At 62.7% G+C, this 16,736-nt stretch overlaps 2 protein-coding genes across 5 annotated transcripts; both read right to left on the bottom strand.

Moving 5' to 3' along the window:
- Nucleotides 1-1,550: 1,550 nt before the first annotated feature.
- CYTH2 (cytohesin 2) lies at nucleotides 1,551-8,702 on the bottom strand. Of its 4 annotated transcripts, none has more exons than XM_040977905.1 (13): nucleotides 8,487-8,672; nucleotides 7,639-7,786; nucleotides 7,492-7,558; nucleotides 6,052-6,170; nucleotides 5,527-5,607; nucleotides 4,543-4,655; nucleotides 4,307-4,455; nucleotides 3,987-4,098; nucleotides 3,110-3,112; nucleotides 2,281-2,357; nucleotides 2,130-2,201; nucleotides 1,877-2,031; nucleotides 1,551-1,806 (listed from the first exon to the last, which is right to left on the bottom strand). In XM_040977905.1, exons 1-13 carry the CDS (start codon nucleotides 8,503-8,505, stop codon nucleotides 1,719-1,721), a joined length of 1,203 nt encoding a protein of 400 aa, XP_040833839.1. In that variant the 5' UTR covers nucleotides 8,506-8,672; the 3' UTR covers nucleotides 1,551-1,718. The 4 variants fall into 4 exon arrangements, with proteins under 4 accessions (XP_040833839.1, XP_040833838.1, XP_040833837.1 ...); XM_040977904.1 differs by lacking the exon at nucleotides 3,110-3,112 and adding an exon at nucleotides 2,610-2,612; XM_040977903.1 differs by lacking the exon at nucleotides 3,110-3,112 and having other exon boundaries at nucleotides 8,487-8,702.
- A 3,237-nt stretch (nucleotides 8,703-11,939) lies between these two features.
- KCNJ14 (potassium inwardly rectifying channel subfamily J member 14) lies at nucleotides 11,940-14,630 on the bottom strand. The gene is made up of 2 exons (XM_040978294.1): nucleotides 13,791-14,630; nucleotides 11,940-12,698 (listed from the first exon to the last, which is right to left on the bottom strand). The coding sequence occupies exons 1-2, from the start codon at nucleotides 14,502-14,504 to the stop codon at nucleotides 12,102-12,104; spliced, it is 1,311 nt and encodes a 436-aa protein (XP_040834228.1). The 5' UTR covers nucleotides 14,505-14,630; the 3' UTR covers nucleotides 11,940-12,101.
- Between the last annotated feature and the right edge of the window lie 2,106 nt (nucleotides 14,631-16,736).

Raw genomic sequence — 16,736 nt, 5'->3', positions numbered from 1 at the left:
TCCTCTCTCCTGGCCACGGGCTGGCCTGTGTCTGTGTCCAAATGTCCCCCTTTTACAAGGACACCAGTGGTACTGGATTACGGCCGCCCTCATCTTAGCTAATTATATCTGCAGTGACCCCATTTCAGAGTAAGATCACATCCACGGATGCTAAGGGGACAGGAATCGGGGGACACACGCACACACATTTCAACCCCTGGAAGAAGAGAGGGCTCGAGTTTGGGGCCCCGCTTGAGGAGGAATCTGGGAGCCCACCTCCTCAGTCCTTGGGAGAGGGTAAAGGTGAAGACGACACTGAGGCGACAGTCGTCTGGCTTGGGCGTCTGCAGCTCCAACAGAACACTCCAGCCATCCGGGTCACTGCTACTCCCCTCAGCTGGCCCAGCCCCTGGCCAGTCCTGTGGATGCGGGTCTCAGCCAGTCACAGGCCACCACACCCTTTCCCTGTGGCCATCAGATGCCCTTCCTCGGGACAGACATTTCCAGCTCCTGTCCTTGGGGCTCCCCACCACTACCCCGCGGTCACACCTGTCTGATTTCGAGTTGGCACTCACCCAGCACACCGACCCTTCCCCGCCTCACCCCTTGGCCGACATGGTGAAGGGCCGGGTGGCCTGGCTGGGCCCCCGAGACAGCTGCAGTGTTTGCCCAGGGCCCTCCTCTCTGGGAGCAGCTGGCACTCCACCAGCGGAAGGGGCCAGAGCCTCTTCACTGACACCCCACTGTGGCGGAGGGGTGAGGGGCAAGGGGCAAGTCCCTCCACTAGCCTGGAGCGACCCCAGCTCCCAGGATGCCCACTGTGGGCAGCCGGAGTCACGTAGCCAGCCGGCAGGGGCCGCTGCCCACAGAGGCAGTGCTGCTACTGCGCTACCAAACCCTTCACGCCAGCAGGTGCCAGCAGGTGCCAGCAGGTGCCAGCAGGTGCCGATGGCCCAAGGCAGGACGGGCAGCTCTACCCCGACACGAGCATGCAACAACTGGGGCTGGACATGTCCATGACGCACCAGGTGGAGGGCTACACCTCCAGGCAGGCCACACGGCCAAAGCCATGAACCTGCCATCTCCTGAAGGTCTCCACAGCACCCAAGGGTGGCATGGGGCCCAGAAACCCTATACTGCAGGGGGACTACGCACACTCCAACTAGAGGCAAAAGGGGGCATCGTACATTCTGAGGCTTTCTTTCAGAGACGGCCTCACACTGCAGGCCTGGGCAGATGCGCTGGGAGCTACACCCAGGCTCGGGCTTTCTGCAGCCACATCCTTGCCTGACCCTCCTCCAGGTCCCCCCGTGGCGCTCCAGCTTGGCCTGCATCACTGCCCTGGGCACAGCTCATGTCCCCATCAGCTTGCACAGTTCACTCGAGGCCCACCACAGGAGCGCCATAGCAAGGGCTGAGACTGGGCAGGGGCTGTCCAGGAGCGTGCAGAAGGCACCCCCGCCCCTCATGGAGCCCAACAGCCTCTGCCAGGGGCAGAGTGGCTGTGTGGCTGTGTGCCAAGGATCTCCACATGGAATCAACCCCAGGAAATGAGGGCTCTACAGGCGGGAGCAGTTAAATAACGAATAAGATTAGCAACAGTGTGTTAATTACAAATGACCAGTGAGGAGCCAGAGGTGAACTTTCCAGACGGGAACCAGGATCCGCAGCCCCAGGACCCGGGGGGCCGGCCACCCGGCGGGGCAGCTCCAAAATAAATAACGGTGTCGGGGGCGGGGTCAGGGCTGCTCCTGCTTCTTCTTGACGGAGATGCGCTTCTTCCGGGCGGCCAGCATCTCGTAGAAGGGGTCCACGCTCACTGCCGCCCTGCGGGGGAGGCGTGTCACAGCGAGGAGGGGGCCGGGCCCGCACCCCGCCCGCCCGGGCCAGCACTCACTGGATGGACTTGATCCATTCGTCCTTCTCCTCCTGGGTGGGCGCCGAGATCCGGTACACCATGTGGTTGCCCTCCACCACCCGGCCGTCCGCCTCCGTCTTGCAGGCTTTGATAAGCTGCCCCTTGTTGTTAGGAATGTAGAGCTCAAAGCAGTTCTGGGGGCGACACGGGGAGAGGGGACAGCACTGAGTGCCCACCTGAGGCCGGGGCCTCGTCCCCGCCAGGGCAGGAAGGGGGACAGAGCGAGCCTAACCGGCTTCCGGGGGTCGTCCACCTCGCGGATGCTCAGGTTCTCCAGGGGGATGATGCCTCGGGGCTCCTTGTCCTGTGGGGACACACAGAGCTCGGGTTGCCAGCCCCTCGGGCAGTGCAGGGCTCCGGCCGGCCCAGCAGCCCCCGCTCACCGTGGTGTACTCAAAGTAGTAGAGGCAGTTGTCCGTCAGGATGAACCAGCGCCGTTTCCACGTCTTCACCCGGCCCCCTGAAAGGGAAGGGGCGGGAGGGGGCCCGGGCTCAACGGGGGGGACAGGGCCGCGGGGAGACGGGGCGGGAGAGGCGGAGCAGGAAAGGCAGGGCTCTCCGGTCTAGGGCGCAGCGGGCGTGTGGGAGAGAGATAAGTGGGCACAAGTGTGCATGGGGGTGCCACAATTCTGGCCCTCCTCCCCAGGGGCCTGAGGCTGGGGCAGCCTCTCCCCGCGTCTAGTGCTGGGCACCAGGCTGGCTGGGTACCTACCTCCTGGGGCAGACAGGAGAAAGCAGGCAGGGCCAGGTGCAGGAGGAGGGAAGGCAGGAGAGGGGGCGCCCCCAAGAGCCGCAGGCGACAGAAACAGGGCAGGCCAAGGAGGGGGTGTGCGGGGCCAGGCAGAGAAGAGAGGCATGGCGGCAGCGAGAACACGGAGAGGGGGCGGGACGGGGCGGGAGGGGGAGAGAGGGAAGAAAACCAGTTACGCCCACTCGAGGCAGCAATGGCCACAGCCTCTCTCCCCGGGAAGCCAAGGCCCTGGGCCCAGCATGGTGGCACCAGCCCACCCCGGGACCTCTCTGCCAGGAGAGCCTGGTGGCGCTGTGGCGCCAGGTCCTGCCGTGGGTCACCACACAGCCAGGACAAGACCCTGGCCTGGGCCTGAGGAGGACGCTGTGTGCTTGGCTCCCACACAAGCTTGCCCTGTGACCTTAGGACGCTCTTCTGCCCTCTCTGGACTCTACCCTCAAGTCAGCCATCCTACCGCCCACCTGCTGGCCACTGGCACCCTGAGCAGAACAGCCCCCAGAAGCCCTCTCCCAGCTGAGGACTCTAAGCAAGGTCTCCTTGTTCTAGCAGATGCGCTGGGCCAACAGCAGGGCCCGAGGCCGCCTCTCCTGTGACTGCAGGACGGGGCCCGCACCACAACGCTTTCAGATGGGCTGCGGGAACGTGTCCCGCTCAGGCAGTAGCCTACCGATGAGGGTTCTGGGGAGACACCCTTTGAACTGCCTGGGATCAAGAGCATGAGGCCACACCCACAGTCTGTGCAGTCCGCCCTTGGCCTGGCCAGCCTCTGTCCTCAGCAGCTCCCCCTGAACAGCCACAGCCTGCACGACCAGAGCCAGCAGCTCAGCCCAGTGCCCAGTGAGCAGGCAGCCAGCGGTGACACAGACCCCGGCACCGCACCCCGCTCAGCAGCCCTGGCTGGGCAGGGGCTCGAGTCATGCCAGCCTGTGCAGACTGCCCATCCCCACTGGGGAAATACTCTGAGGGGCCAGGAGTCGTCCAGGGGACTCTGGGACAGGTGTCCTTGCCCACTCCAGCTCTGTGCTGCCTGCTGGTGGGGCCGAACTGGAAAGGGCTGCAGCCGAGGGGACATGGGCCTGGCTTGGTTGGCTGCCTGAGGTGGAGGTGACCTTGATGAATGCTCCCGCCTACTGAGGTAAAACCAGTACTTCCCGCTACAGCGCCCAGAGGCACGCCTGGCCCAGGACATAAGGCTGAGCACACTCAGGAAGGCTCAGAGAGGCCAAACGCCTGCCTCAGGTGACACAGCAGGTTTGTATGAGGCCAAGTGCAGCGCCCAGACCTGCAGGCCCCCGCAGCACCCCATGGAGGACGGCGGAGAGGCCGCAGCGGACGTACCCAGCTTCAGGAGCCAGCCCTCGCGGTCCGGGTTGAAGAAGGTGTGGGTGAGGTCGTTGCCGTCGTCCTCAGGGATCTTGAAGGGCTCGTTGCGGATGCTGTCATAGAGGTTCTGGGGGTGGGAGCGGGGTCAGGTCAGAGGGCCCGGGAGGGGTGAGGGAGAGCGGAGTCACCCCAAGCGGGCGGGGCAGAGGAGCAGGCTGGAAGGAGGGGCACACGTGTGCAGCAAGGCCAGGGAGATGGGGACTGGCAGGAGCGACAGCAGCCAGACGCAGCAGAGCCATAACTGTGCCACCCCGGGGAGCCGGCGAGGGCCTGACCCTGAGCAGCTCCTCGGGCAGGTCCCCGCCCTCGTTGATGCCGCGGTTCATGGCCACGAAGCGCTCGAGGCCCGGCTTGTCGCGCACGTTGGGGTTGTGCAGGCTGGTGTTGAGCATGATCACGGCGAACGACAGCACGTAGCAGGTGTCTGCGCGGGTGGGCGCGGCACAGGTGAGCCTCGGCCGGCCAGCGGGGCTGCCAGCCCTGCCTCCCCCCGCCCGGGGCGCGTCCTCACCTGTGGACTGGAACACGCCAGGGTTGCAGAGGCAGTAGCGCTGGGCAAAGGCCTCCATCATGCGGTCAATCTTCTGGGCCTCCCCAGGGAGGCGGAAGCTCCACAGGAACTGCCTGGATGGGGATAGGGGTTGGGGTGTGGGCGCCAGGACAGCGAAGGCTCTCCACACTGGTCAGCAAGCAAGCTAGACACTCGGGCCTCGGCTCGTGACCCCCCTGCCCCAGGGGTGCAGCTCACACATCAGGGTGCAGGGGAGGCGGGTAGCTGGGGGGCTGCTCAGGATGCCCACCTTCCATGCCCAAGCACCCAGCTATTCCTGTCCAATGCGGCTGCCCGGAAGGGGGTGGTCCTTGCAGCCCCACCACCCATAGGGGGTGACCACTCAACTGGGGTTCTGGCTGCCTGGTTCAGCTTGGCCCAGCCCTGGCTGCTTGCTACAGGCACTCAGAGAGTAAAGCCGGGGATGGAAGAGCTCTGCCTGCCTTTCAAATACAATGAAAATACATCTTTTTAAAAACTTGGGGGGTGAAATGTGGTACAGTGGGTAAAGCCACCGCCTGCAGTGCTGGAATCCCATATGGGCTCCGGGGGGAGTCCTGGCCGCTCCACTTCTGATCGCGCTCCCTGCTGCAGTGCCTGGGAAGCAGTGGCAGACAGCCCAGTGCCTGGGTCCCCACACCCATACTGGAGACCCAGAGGAAGCAGCTCAGGCTGTCGTGGCTATTTAGAGTGAACTAGCAGATGGAGGATCTCTCTGCATAACTGCATTTTAAATTAAAAAAAAAAATTAATAAATAAATCTTATAAAACGAATGGACTTCTCGGGTTCAGCTTTCCAAGGCAGCCCATGTGCCCAGGCATGTTGACAGGAGGGACAAGTGGACACCTGGCTAGGGGGACCCCCTGCAGGAGGCCCTTGGCGGGGCCCCTCACACTGCACCAGCTGCCCACCTGCGCCCCTCTGCCCCCCTGCCTGCCCCGCACCTGAGGGCCTGCACCAGGTTGAGGTCGGTGAACTCATGCAGGTCCACAAACGCATGGAGCACCGCCAGATTGAGCTCTTCCCTGGAGACACAGGGACAGGGTCACTGCGGGCAGGGGCCCCGGACGGCTGCCCACCACCCACCCTGCACGGCTGCTCGGTCGGCCCCCGGAGCCCCACTTCTGCTGCACCCTTGCTGGAGGAGCCGCAGCCATCACCCAGGTGACCTTCTGTCCCCCCCTCAAGTGGCCCCACTCTCCCCAGGATGCAGACGCAACCTCCCTGTCCTGAGACGGTCCTCATGTTCCCAGGACACCGGTGGCCTGCAAACGCCTGGAGCCGGCCCCATGTACCTGGCTGCCCTCAGCCTAGAAGCCAACAGGGTCCCCAAGTGCATGGGCAGCGCTCCCGTGTGGACGGCCACCTCCCAGGTACCTGCAGGCTGGTCCAGACCCCGACCCCCCCCTCCCCGCGGCAGTGGAGTCGCAGGGCCAGGCATGGTGCGGAGGGAAGCACAGGGCCCTCACCGCTCCCCCAGGTAGTCCCCGATGGCTGTCTTGTTCAGCCCCTCGCCCTTGTACAGGAACCGGGCGATCTCCTCCGGCGTATTCTGCAGCAGTTCGTTCTCCACCAAGAACTGGATCCCCTGGTGGGCAAGGGTGGGCAAGGGTGGGCTTTCAGTGGCCTTGGTGTCTACAGCCACAGCCACACAGCAGGTACATGACCGCCGGCCTTGCCGCCTCCAGCCTCTGTCCAGCTACCCCAGCTATGTCTACGCCAGGAGCAGGGGCTGATCGCCGAACCCGTCTACTACGTGACTCTACCACCACCACTTCAAACAAGAAGAAACGACCCACAGGGCAGCTGCTGTGGGCTCCTCAGGCGTCCACGCTACAGCCCAGGGTCCCTCCTCTCTAGGGCCCCAGCACTGCCCAGCACAGCCCTGGGGCCTTGGGAGACCTGTGGATCTGGGGCCGCTCTTGAGATGCACTGGGTTAAGCTGCACCCCATTCTATCACAAACTGGAGTCCCGACTGCTCCACTCCCCATCCAGCTCCCTGCCAGTGCACCTGGGAAGCAGAGGACGGCCCAAGCCCTTCGACCCCTGCATCAGCGTGGGAGCCCCAGATGGAGCTCTTGCCTTTGACCTGGTCCAGCCCGGCAGCTGTGGCCATCTGGGCAGTGAAACCAGCAGATGAAAGGTGGCCGTGTCTCTCCCTTTCATATAAATAAGTCTTCCTCAAGCTTGGTGCAGTAGCTTAGTGGCTAATGTCCTCGCCTTGCAACCACCGGGATCCCATATGGGTGCCAGTTTGTATCCTGGCTGTTCCATTTCCCATCCAGCTTCCCGCTAGTGGCCTGGGAAAACAGTAGACGGCCCAAAACCTTGGGACCCTGCACCCATGTGGGAGACCTGGAAGAAGCTCCTGGCTCCTGGCTTTGAATTGGCTCAGCTCCAGCCATTGTGGCCACTTGGGGAGTGAACCAGCAGGTAGAAGATCTTCCTCTCTGTCTCTTCTCCTCTCTGTACATCTGCCTTTCCAATAAAAATACATAAATCTTACAAAAAAAAAGTCTTCCTCTAACTGGTAAGCACCTCTCCCTCCCTCCAGCCCAGCCTGGCTGCCCCTTGTCAGGAAAGCCCTCCAGGGCCCCTCCTCAGGCCACAGCCCTGGCATCTGGTACCCGCCTCTGCAGGGCACTGGTCAGTCCTTTGGGCATGCAGAACAGGGAACAGGGAACAGGACCTTCCTGGCAAGGGACAGACCAACAGCAACTACCCAGATGTTGGTCCACCTGCTGCTCACAGAGCAAGTGGCCAGCCAGGACCTGGGTCCAGGCACCGGGACTCAACCTGTCACCCCACAGAGACCAGCAACCATCTCACCCTGGACCCGGGAGGTGCCACATCCCCCTGTCGGCCTGCAGGCTGCTGGGCTGCTCCCAGCCCTGGGGGGCTCCGATACCTTCTTGGGGTCCATGTTGAACTTCTTCCTGCCCATCGCCATCTTCCGGTTCCGCTGCAAGGTCTTACTGCGAAGGGGCACAGAGCAGGGGGGCGGTCAGCAGAGGCCTGGGCACCCAGGCCCGCAGCCCCACGCCGTGGGCCTCACCTGCCCTCGTTGGCCTCCAGCCCCTCCACTTCGCTCATGGCTTCGCTGAGCTCCTCCCGCAGGCGCTGGATCTCCACCAGGAGTTCCTGCTTGCGCCGCCGAATGTTCTCGAGCTCCATCCGCTCTTCGGGGGTCAGGTCTGGGGGTTCTGGGGAGCCGGGGAGTCGGAAGGGGAAGGTCAAGAGTTTTTTCCAACTTCACTTTTGGGGGGGGGGTGTGCAGAGCCTTCAAGGTTCGCCCCGTGTGGGTGTGGGTAGGACGAAGCTGTCTGGCAGCTGACTGATGGCAACTAGCCTGGGCCGGCAGAGTCCTGGGGGGACAAGCGGGGTCCGGAGCCTGCAGGGCTGCGGGAACCTCCACTCGGGGATCCAGGACTTGCAAAGGGGCCGTGGTGTCGCATGCCGGCCGAGGCGGCAGCTGGGGGCCGGGGTCTGCGGACTCGGGGGTGCAGGCGTAGTAACTGCAGCCGGCAGCTCGCCGAGGCGGCGAAGCGCGGCGGGGTCCGTCTGCTGGCCCGCGCCAGGCCCGGGGCTCGCTCGGCCTCTCCGGTGCCGAGGGTTCGATCCCGGCCTCGCCACCGCCTCCTCCTCCTCCTCCGCTCCATCCCGCCCCCTCCCTCCGACACCGGAAACGGGCTCGGCCCAAACAATGGCCTGGAACGCCCGGCTCTCGGGGGGCTCCGCCGCGAGCCCCCCACCCGCAAGGCGCGGGCGGCGACGCCGGGGTGGGGGGCAGCGCAGCCCCGCACGGCCGCGGCGCCGGGGACAGGGACCCCCCGCGATCGAACGTTCGCGACAAAAAAAAAGGCTCCGTTCGCTGCCGGCCGGCCCCGCCCCTCCGCGGCCTACCATAGACGCCGTCCTCCATGGCGGCTAGGAAAGCCCGCGGGGAGTCCGGGGCGGCCCCGCCGGTCGGGCCCGGTTCCGCGCTGGCCCGCGGGCTCGGCTGAGCCCGCTCAAACGCCCCGGGAGCCACCGCCGCCTCCTCAGCGCCAGCCCTCAGCGCTGAAAACACTCTGCCTTCGTCGCCCAACCGCCCGGCCGCTAGGCACCGCCCCTCTGCTTGACACCGCCCAATCCACGCCGAGCTCTGCGCTCGGCTCCGCCCCCGACGCCAAAGGGTAGTCCTTCAGGGCCAATAGGCACGCGGGATGCGGGTGTAGCAATGGCCGTAGACGGCCCGGGGGACCAATCGGAACGCCGGCAGGGCGTCAGACCCCACCCCCGAAACAAAAGAAAGCCCTTGGCAAAGCCTGCCCACCAATGAGAAGCCTCGCAATGCGCGAGTCAAGAACACTGGGCCTGCGCGTGGGTTCTCGGCACGCCGAGTCTCGGCCAATCAGGCTCTGCCTCCAGACACGTTGCCAGGGGGCGTTACTTTGTGAGTCTTGTTGCTAAGGGGGCGGGGCCGGAGCCGTGGGTCGATTCCGAGAGCCACACTTCCCAGCGGGCCACGCGGGCTTCGGCCCGCAGTGGTTGCCAGGCAACCAAGGGCCGCGTTGGCCTCCCTGTCTCGGGCCTCTCCCTCTCGCGTTCTACCTCCAAACCCTTTCCTCAGCACCGCGCAAGAGCCCGTCCGTTTCGGCGTCTTGAAAGGGTAGTGAGGCGAGAAAGACATTCTTTTCTTCCAAAGCCATGCTACTTTAGTGTCGTGTCACGTAGAATGGCACGATAGGGAAAAATGCCAAATATGATGCAGGCACAAGCTCTGCCTTCTGCCTCCTATTGCTTCTCAGGCTCCGCCCTCTCTTCACAAGCCCTCCCGTTAGTTTAGCATCCCCTCCCTTTGCTCAGCACCTTCCCTGCTCTCTGCTTTCTCCCGGGGCTCCCCACTCTGCTCCCTTCACCCCCATCCCACCGCACCCCTCAGCCTCCTGCCCTCCGCACCTGGGGCCCTCCCCTTCCACAGCCTCCTGTTTCCATTCCTCGCCCTGCCGGCAGGTGCGCGGGTCCCACCTGGATGGAAACCACAGAGGCGTGATAAAGAAAAAGACCCCAGTGATGCCCGGGGCTCGTCCTCATGTGCCGTCCCTGGGCTGCGCAGGCAGGGACGGATTCAGGGCCAGGACCTGGCTAAGCAGTAGGATTAGAAATGGAGACTTGGAGCCTGCTAATCCCTTCACTGACCTTTCTGAGTGACCGGGTCCTGGCCTGCCCCGCGGAGGGAGGCAGGGTGGTGCCAGCTTTGATCCTCTCCCCAGTTCTCTCCTTCCAAACCCGGTCCCATCCTTGTCCCGTCACCCCACCATAAGGTCTGGGATTCCGTCATCCCCTGTTCCTCCCCGGGACACCCTGAGCTGTGAGAGTGGCCAGCTAATTAATCCCATCCGGTCATTACACAGGGATTCTGAAGGATAAAGGGAGACAGGGAAACCGGAAGGGGGCTGCCAGCTTGCTGCAGTATTTGCGCAATGATGTGCCTGGCCAGGGTCCGGAGCTGGGCATGGGGACACGTCCTCCCCTGCCCTGGCACCGGTTCCCTCTGCGGCTGGCTCCCAGCCTGAGGCGGGGTGGGGCAGGTCTGAGGAGCTGTGTCCCAGAAACATACTCATCGATGGCCAAGGAGCCCTGAAACTGAGGGTGACAAACCTGCGTGGGGAATACCTCCCTTCTCCTGTGTGGGTTTCAGAACTCCTCCTTGCCCAGTCCCCTGAGCTAGACCAAAGACGAGGTGGCTTTGCCCTCAGCCATGGCCTTGCTACTCCTTGCTGGCCCTGTGACTCCAATAACCTATTTGAAAGGTAGGGTGGCAGAGAGAAAGAGATCTTTCACTCGCTGATTCACTTCCCAAACAGCTGCAACAGTCAGGGCTGGGCCAGATGGAAGCGAGGAGCCAGGAACTCCATCTGGGTTTGCCACATCCACATTTTCCCCCTGCTTTCCTTGCGCACACAGAGAGCTGGATGGAAAGGAGAGTGCCCAGGATTCAAACTGGCACGCCACTGCATGTTGCCAGCGTCAGCAACACGACACCGACCTCCGGCCCTGGGACTCAGATGCCCAAGCTCAGAGTGCGTGCCCCCCAGAAGGCCCTGTGCTATGTGCCTGCGTGGGCTGGAATCCACCCAGGGCCCACACCCCACCACCGTACCCATCACCAAGGGAGGACCTCACAGAGCCTCCAGGTTCCCCTGCCCCATTCCACATGGGGGGAGCTGAGGCAAGCGCCGTGTCCCAAGTCACACACTAAGTCAGTGTAGTTTAGGTTTCACAAAAGAATTTTCTGGACCTTCCCCAAAGCACTGCATTCCCCCCTGGCTCAAGCCAAGTCTGAGCCCACTGCAGGAACCAGGAGAAAAAAAAATAGATATCTGTATTTATATTATATGTATATATATATGATACACATATGTATAGAAACAGACATGTGTTGCTAGATGTAGGATTCCAGAGCATTCTAGACTCCCCAGTCTCGGCCCTTGCTCTGTCCCTGGCCCACGAAGGAGCCCTGTGACCGTCAGGCTCTCTCTCAAGCCCTCACCCTGCAGGGTCAGCTCAGAAACGCTGCTCAGCAAGGCTGGGTCCACCGCCAGGAAGGCTTGCGCAGCCCCTGTGGAGGCAACGAGAGCGCCCAGGCTTTGGGAATGGCTGCCTCTGGATGCCCGGAGCCTTTTGGCAAGGACAGAACCACAGGAAGTCATCTGGAACCCATTGGGAAAACCGGAACCAGCACGCGGCGAGCGCTCTGGACTGCCACTCCTCCCTGGACCCTACAGAATCCCAATTCCTTTGGACATTCTAGAATGGCACTTTAAAAAGAAAAACAACCCTGTGGATCCTCTGGAAGCATTGCCTTTCCCCTCGGCTGGATGTTCTGCAAGAACCTCCTACTCATTCCTTCTTAACCCACAGCCTTGCTCCTGTTGCGTGCATTCTAGAAAATTCACTGCATTTTCTAAAGTCAAGCCAGTGCTTGCCTTTGTGGTCAACTTGAACTCCAAGAGTCAACCCTTTGGCTCTCGGAAACCACAGTTTTGTTTGACTCGCACTCATTCCTCTTTATCTTGGGCCAGTCTAGACACAGAGAGACCTGGAACATTCTAGACCTTAGGTAGCCTAGAACAAATGACTTGCTGCTCAGTTGTCCGGGTCAAACGCAAAAGCCCCTTGCTGCTTAGATTAGTCCACACCTCCCAACTCCTGCTGTGTGGCTCCTCGAGAACTGCCGATTCCTTCCCACAGCGGCCTGCCCTCTCCTCTCAACCCCTAACCAGACCCAACCACATGGAACAATCTAGAACCACTGCGAGGCCTGAATTCTGGTGAGACTTAGGAAGGGGATGGGAGCTGAGGGGTCTGCTCCCCCGGGCCTGACAGATGCTCACAGGTAAATGGTTTATCCCGCAGGCTGGCGGCTCTCTGCGATCAGCTGCCCCCCGCCAGATGCGGGCTGACCACTCCATCTTGCCCCCAAACCCCACCGTGGGAAAGGGGGCACCTACGGAAAGGGGACATTGGCTGGCATCACGGGGGCAGAGTCAGGGCCAGGGTCGGTGTGAGAACTCGGGGGCAGGCAGCGTCGTCTTCTTTCTCTGCCTCACTCCCTTCCTTGGCCTCCTCTTCCTCCTCTTCCTCCTGGCAGCAGCTCAGAGCGAGTTCATTCTCATAACAGAATGCGGCCAGGGAGCCGGGGAAGCTGGACTTGGGGCTGTGGGCAGCCCGCTCCGCCCGCTCGTCCAGCTCCTTGGCGCTGCACACGGGCGTCCCCGGGACCTCGTACGTGCGGTGGAAGTGGCGGTAGTCGACTTCGTACTGGGAGCCCCGCTGGAAGAGGACCGGCTCGAAACGATGACCCCAGAGCAGCTCCCCGGGGAGGTAAGACGAGCGGCACTGCGTGGTCATGGCCGTGGCCTCCACCATGCCTTCAAGGATGACCACGAGCTCAAAGTCGGCCCGCGCCAGCTCGGCACGGCCCAGCTCGTACAGCGGGCTGGCTGAGTCGATCTCGTGCACAATGGTGATGGGCGAGACCAGGAAGATGCGGTCGGTGCCCCCGTCAAAGCCCACGTCCACATCCTGGTGGTCCAGCGGGATGTACTCCCCTTCCGGCGTCACGCGGGGCTGTGGGGACAGAAGGGGATGGAGATACAGGGAGGGGAAGGAAGGTGGAGACGAGGGGATGGAGAGACGGGGCCAGAGAGTGGAGCGGGGTTAAGCAGAAGGAGGAAAATGGGGCAGGAGGAGCAGGGACAGAGTGAAATTGGCAGACAGTGCAGGGAGCAGGGGAGAGGGTTAGACAAACAGGTTCAGTACACGGTACAGAAAGACCAAGGCTCAGGGCCCAGGGCTGCTCCAGGCTGGGACCCTCCAGCCCCTCTAGCACTGGGGGTGGTACGGGTACTCTTTGCTCCACCTCCAGGCTGGCTCCATCCCCACCTCACACGCTATGCCAATCCCCCACAGTCTTCTGGAAAATTCAGAGGTGGGGGGGGTGGATATCTATCTTCTTACAGCTGCCTTTGGAACCCCCCCATGCCAGAGGCTGCTGGGACTAAAGTCCCCCCCCACCCCCCGCACACACACAGCCCACAGCTTTTCCTGTGTTTTTGGCCAAGGACAGCTGTCACTCCACGTTGCTGGAAACAGGGATGACCACAATCCCAGCACACGGAGGCCCCTTCTTGGAGTTGTCCAAGGACCCGAGGATAGTGGACCCTTGGGCACAAATCCTCCCAGGAGGTTGCTACGGTTACTAAGGCATGAGTGGCAGCATCCGGTCAGTGTGCACCCCACCTTTCCCACAATCCTGCAGCGGCCAGGCGTCAAGTCAGAGGTGACTCCTGGCTGAGAATGTTAAACCTGAGCCGCGGACGCCCCCTCCCCCAACCCCTCTGTCCACAGTACCCTGTCTCCTCAGGCTGCCCCCCTGGATACTTTCCCTGACCCAGAGGCTTCTGAAAATTGAAGTCCAGGCCCTTTCCCGGCCAGGAGTGGAACACCCACGCCTCGATTTCCCACAGTCCCATCACTCAGGCCACCGGAAGCTCTTTATGCCACAAGCCCAGACTCCCAAGAGCTGCCTCAGACAGACCCTGCTCCTGAGTTCTCCCGGAGCTCAGAAGACTGCTGGGAATCGTAGTCCTCGCAGCCTCCAGGCCCGCCCGCCCCTGGCGCCTACATCTCCCGCGGTGCCCCAGGCTCGCACCCCCGCACCTGCAGCAGCTGGGCCCGCACGTGGGCCTCGACCAGGTGGCTGCGGCGCAGGTTGCCCACACGCCACATGAGGCAGAGGCGGTGGTCGCGCAGCGCCACGACGGCGTTTTCGCTGAAGACGAGCGTCTCATTGCGTTTCTTGGGCTTTGCCATCTTGGCCATGACGGCGCCCACGACGAAGGCGTCCAGCACGCAGCCGGCGATGCACTGCAGCACCACGGCGGCCACGGCGGCCGGGCACTCCTCGGTGACGCTGCGCACGCCGTAGCCGATGGACGTCTGTGTCTCCAGCGCGAAGAGGAAGGCGGCCAGGAAACTGGCCACCTGCGAGAAGCAGGGCGCGGGCGGCGGCGGGGCGGCCAGGTCGCCGTGCAGCGAGGCGATGAGCCAGAAGGTCAGGCCGAAGAGCAGCCAGGAGGCAAGGAAGGAACAAGAGAAGAGCAGGCACATCCAGCGCCAGCGCACGTCCACGCACGTGGTGAACAGGTCGCTCAGGTAGCGCGCGCCCTGGCCGCCCAGGTTCACGAAGCGCACGTTGCAGTGCCCGTCCTTCTTGACGAAGCGTCCCCGCCGCCGGCCCACGGGCGACTGTGCCTGCGCCGGGGCCCACCCGTTGCGGCACAGCCCCGGCTCAGCCTCTTCCGCATCGCCCGCCCGGCTGTCCCCCGACTCCAGGGCGCCGCTCAGGCGGCGCAGGGCCCTGGCCAGGCCCATTGGGCGCGGGGCCCCACCTTCACTCGGCCTAGTTGGGGGCAGGCGCCCCGAACCTGTGGGGATGAGAAACAGGAAGAGGGGACCATTGGGGCACAGGGAGCGGCTGAGCTCCCGGGCCTGGCATACTCTATGCCAGGGGGGCCGAGAGTGGGACCAGGGCTTACCTCCCTAGCTCGGCTACAGTGTCCCCAACAGTGATGGCACGCCCAGCCGCGACAGGTGTGGCAGGTGTGGCTCTAGCAGCACTCTGGAACAGGCTGCACCATCCGACAGCAGCTTACACAGTGCAACACTGTACCCTAAATTTGCTACTTATATAAATACAAATGATATTGTGTCTCATTGAGGCCCTGTTGTAAACGTTTTACCCGAGTTGATTGGTCGGCTTTGCAGGCCAACCTAACAGGGTCATTATCCCATTTTATAGATCACGCAGCGGGGGGCATGGCCATGACCGTGCCTAACTATGCCAGGCTGAATGCCAGCAGCGCGTACCTCTGGCTGCTGAGCTGTACCTGCTGCCCACCATGGATGCCCCAGGTGGCTCTGAGGCTGGGTCCAGTGCATGACAGCAAGCACAGGCAACGTGCAAATCCCCTCAGACATGGAATTTCATCCAGATTCCAAGGGGATGGGTGGATGTGTGGAGCCAGCCATGTCAGCACGCGGGGTGCTCCCCAGGCTCCTATCCAAGTGACCTGGGTTTGAGTCCTCACTCTGCTCATGTGCACCCAGAGAGGCAGCCAAGTAATGGTGGGTGGTCAAATACATGTGTCCCTGACCCCCTCAAGGGAGACCCGAGGTTGTCTTGGAGTTCCTGTTTCCTGGCTTTGTCCGTGACGTGGCCTGCCTGGGTGCCTTGTGAACATACGGAGGGTGTCCTCTATAGCCTTTCAAATAGATTTTAAAGTTTTAAAATTTTGTAACATCACTGCTGCCAACTGCACTGGCATAACTCGGAAACCTGTGTCCAGACTGAGAGGCTGATGCCCACCCTGAGTGAAGGGGTGCCCTCCCCTTCCTGTCACCCCCAAATCTGCTAATGAAGGAGACCAGTGGTGGCAGAGCTGACGAGATCCACAAAGCAGGCCCGGGGCTGGCACGTGGACTCCCAGCTGCTCTGCTTCCCGGCCAACTCCCTGCTGAGGCACAGGAGCTGTTGGGCCCCTGCTAACCGACGTGGGAAGCCCGGCTGGTGCTCCAGGTTCTCGACATCCCTGTGGCCCAGCCTTGGCCATCACGGTCATCTTGGGAACAGACCAAGCCATGGAAGCTCTCCCTGTGTGACGCTTGCACAGTTATAAACAGACCCAGGTGCGGTCAGCCTGACCCTCTGACATGGACAACCCGAGTCTGTCTCATGGATCCTCGCTCGGCTGCCAACCCACCACATACCCTGGGAGCCCCAGCTTCCTTGGGCTGGGGACACACCTGCCCAGCTTAGAAAGAGACCTGGGCCTTGGAGTCAGGTGGCTGTGGTCAGAGTCCAGCTCAGGCTCCCATGCCTTCCAGTTTTCTGGTCTTTGAAATGGACAGACTCCCAGGAGCCGAGGGGCTGGGCCTAGACCCACAGACCTGAGCACCTTTCATGCATTGCACAGGTGACGCTGTGGATTCCAATGACAACGCCCCTGTGTGCTGGACTGTCATGCCAGGGCCTGACAGCACCAACCGGGTGCCCGATGGAGGTCTGTCCCCTCTGGGCCTGGGCCACAGCATGCCCAGTGCCTCCTCCCGCCCTGTCAGAAGGCATTGTGTGGGAGGACATATTGGGGGTTGGCCACAGGGCCAATGATATCAAAACCCAGTCTACCTGCCAGGAAGACCCACTGGGCACCAGTGTCCCCCATGACAGGGTGGGGGCACTGACTCAGGACCTACTGTGCCCAAGGCCAGGCCTCCCTCCCACTACCCACAACCCCCGCTGGACACAGATGGGTTTTGAGTTTGCCCCAGTTGGAGACCTGTAGCCATCAGGTCGGGAACAACGACCACCCACCCCCGTGGTCCAACAGGCCCCTCTGCTCACCGCAACCTCTTGAGACACGAGGGAGCCAAGGTCCTCACCCCATCTCACAGGCTCAGAGGGGACTGCGGCCAGTCCTGGCCCACGCGGGTCCTGGGCCTCTCCCTTCTCAGTCGGCCCCTGAGGCTGACCTGCTCTGTGTTCACCCAGAGTCACGGGGCCTCCGAGGCTGGGGACACGGGCGGGACGGGAGGAAGCAGCAGCCC

Source organism: Ochotona curzoniae, unplaced genomic scaffold, assembly GCF_017591425.1.
Source record: "Ochotona curzoniae isolate NIBS_2020 unplaced genomic scaffold, NIBS_Ocur_1.0 contig_2861, whole genome shotgun sequence".
NCBI lineage: Eukaryota > Metazoa > Chordata > Mammalia > Lagomorpha > Ochotonidae > Ochotona > Ochotona curzoniae.
This window is presented reverse-complemented; position numbering and strand designations above follow the sequence as displayed.

Bases quoted from the DNA above. Each gene is read 5' to 3' on its own strand.
- CYTH2 (XM_040977901.1), bottom strand. The intron at 4,456-4,542 runs GTGAGGACGCGC...CCACCCGCGCAG, and splicing joins TGGCGTGTTCCAGTCCACAG to ACACCTGCTACGTGCTGTCG. The intron at 2,389-3,975 runs GCGGCCTCTCCG...CCCCCCGTTGAG, and splicing joins TGAAGCTGGGTACGTCCGCT to CCCGGGCCCCCTCCCGCCCC.
- KCNJ14 (XM_040978294.1), bottom strand. From the start codon at position 14,504: ATGGGCCTGGCCAGGGCCCTGCGCCGCCTGAGCGGCGCCCTGGAGTCG. The intron at 12,699-13,790 runs GTGCGGGGGTGC...CTGTCCCCACAG, and splicing joins TGCGGGCCCAGCTGCTGCAG to CCCCGCGTGACGCCGGAAGG.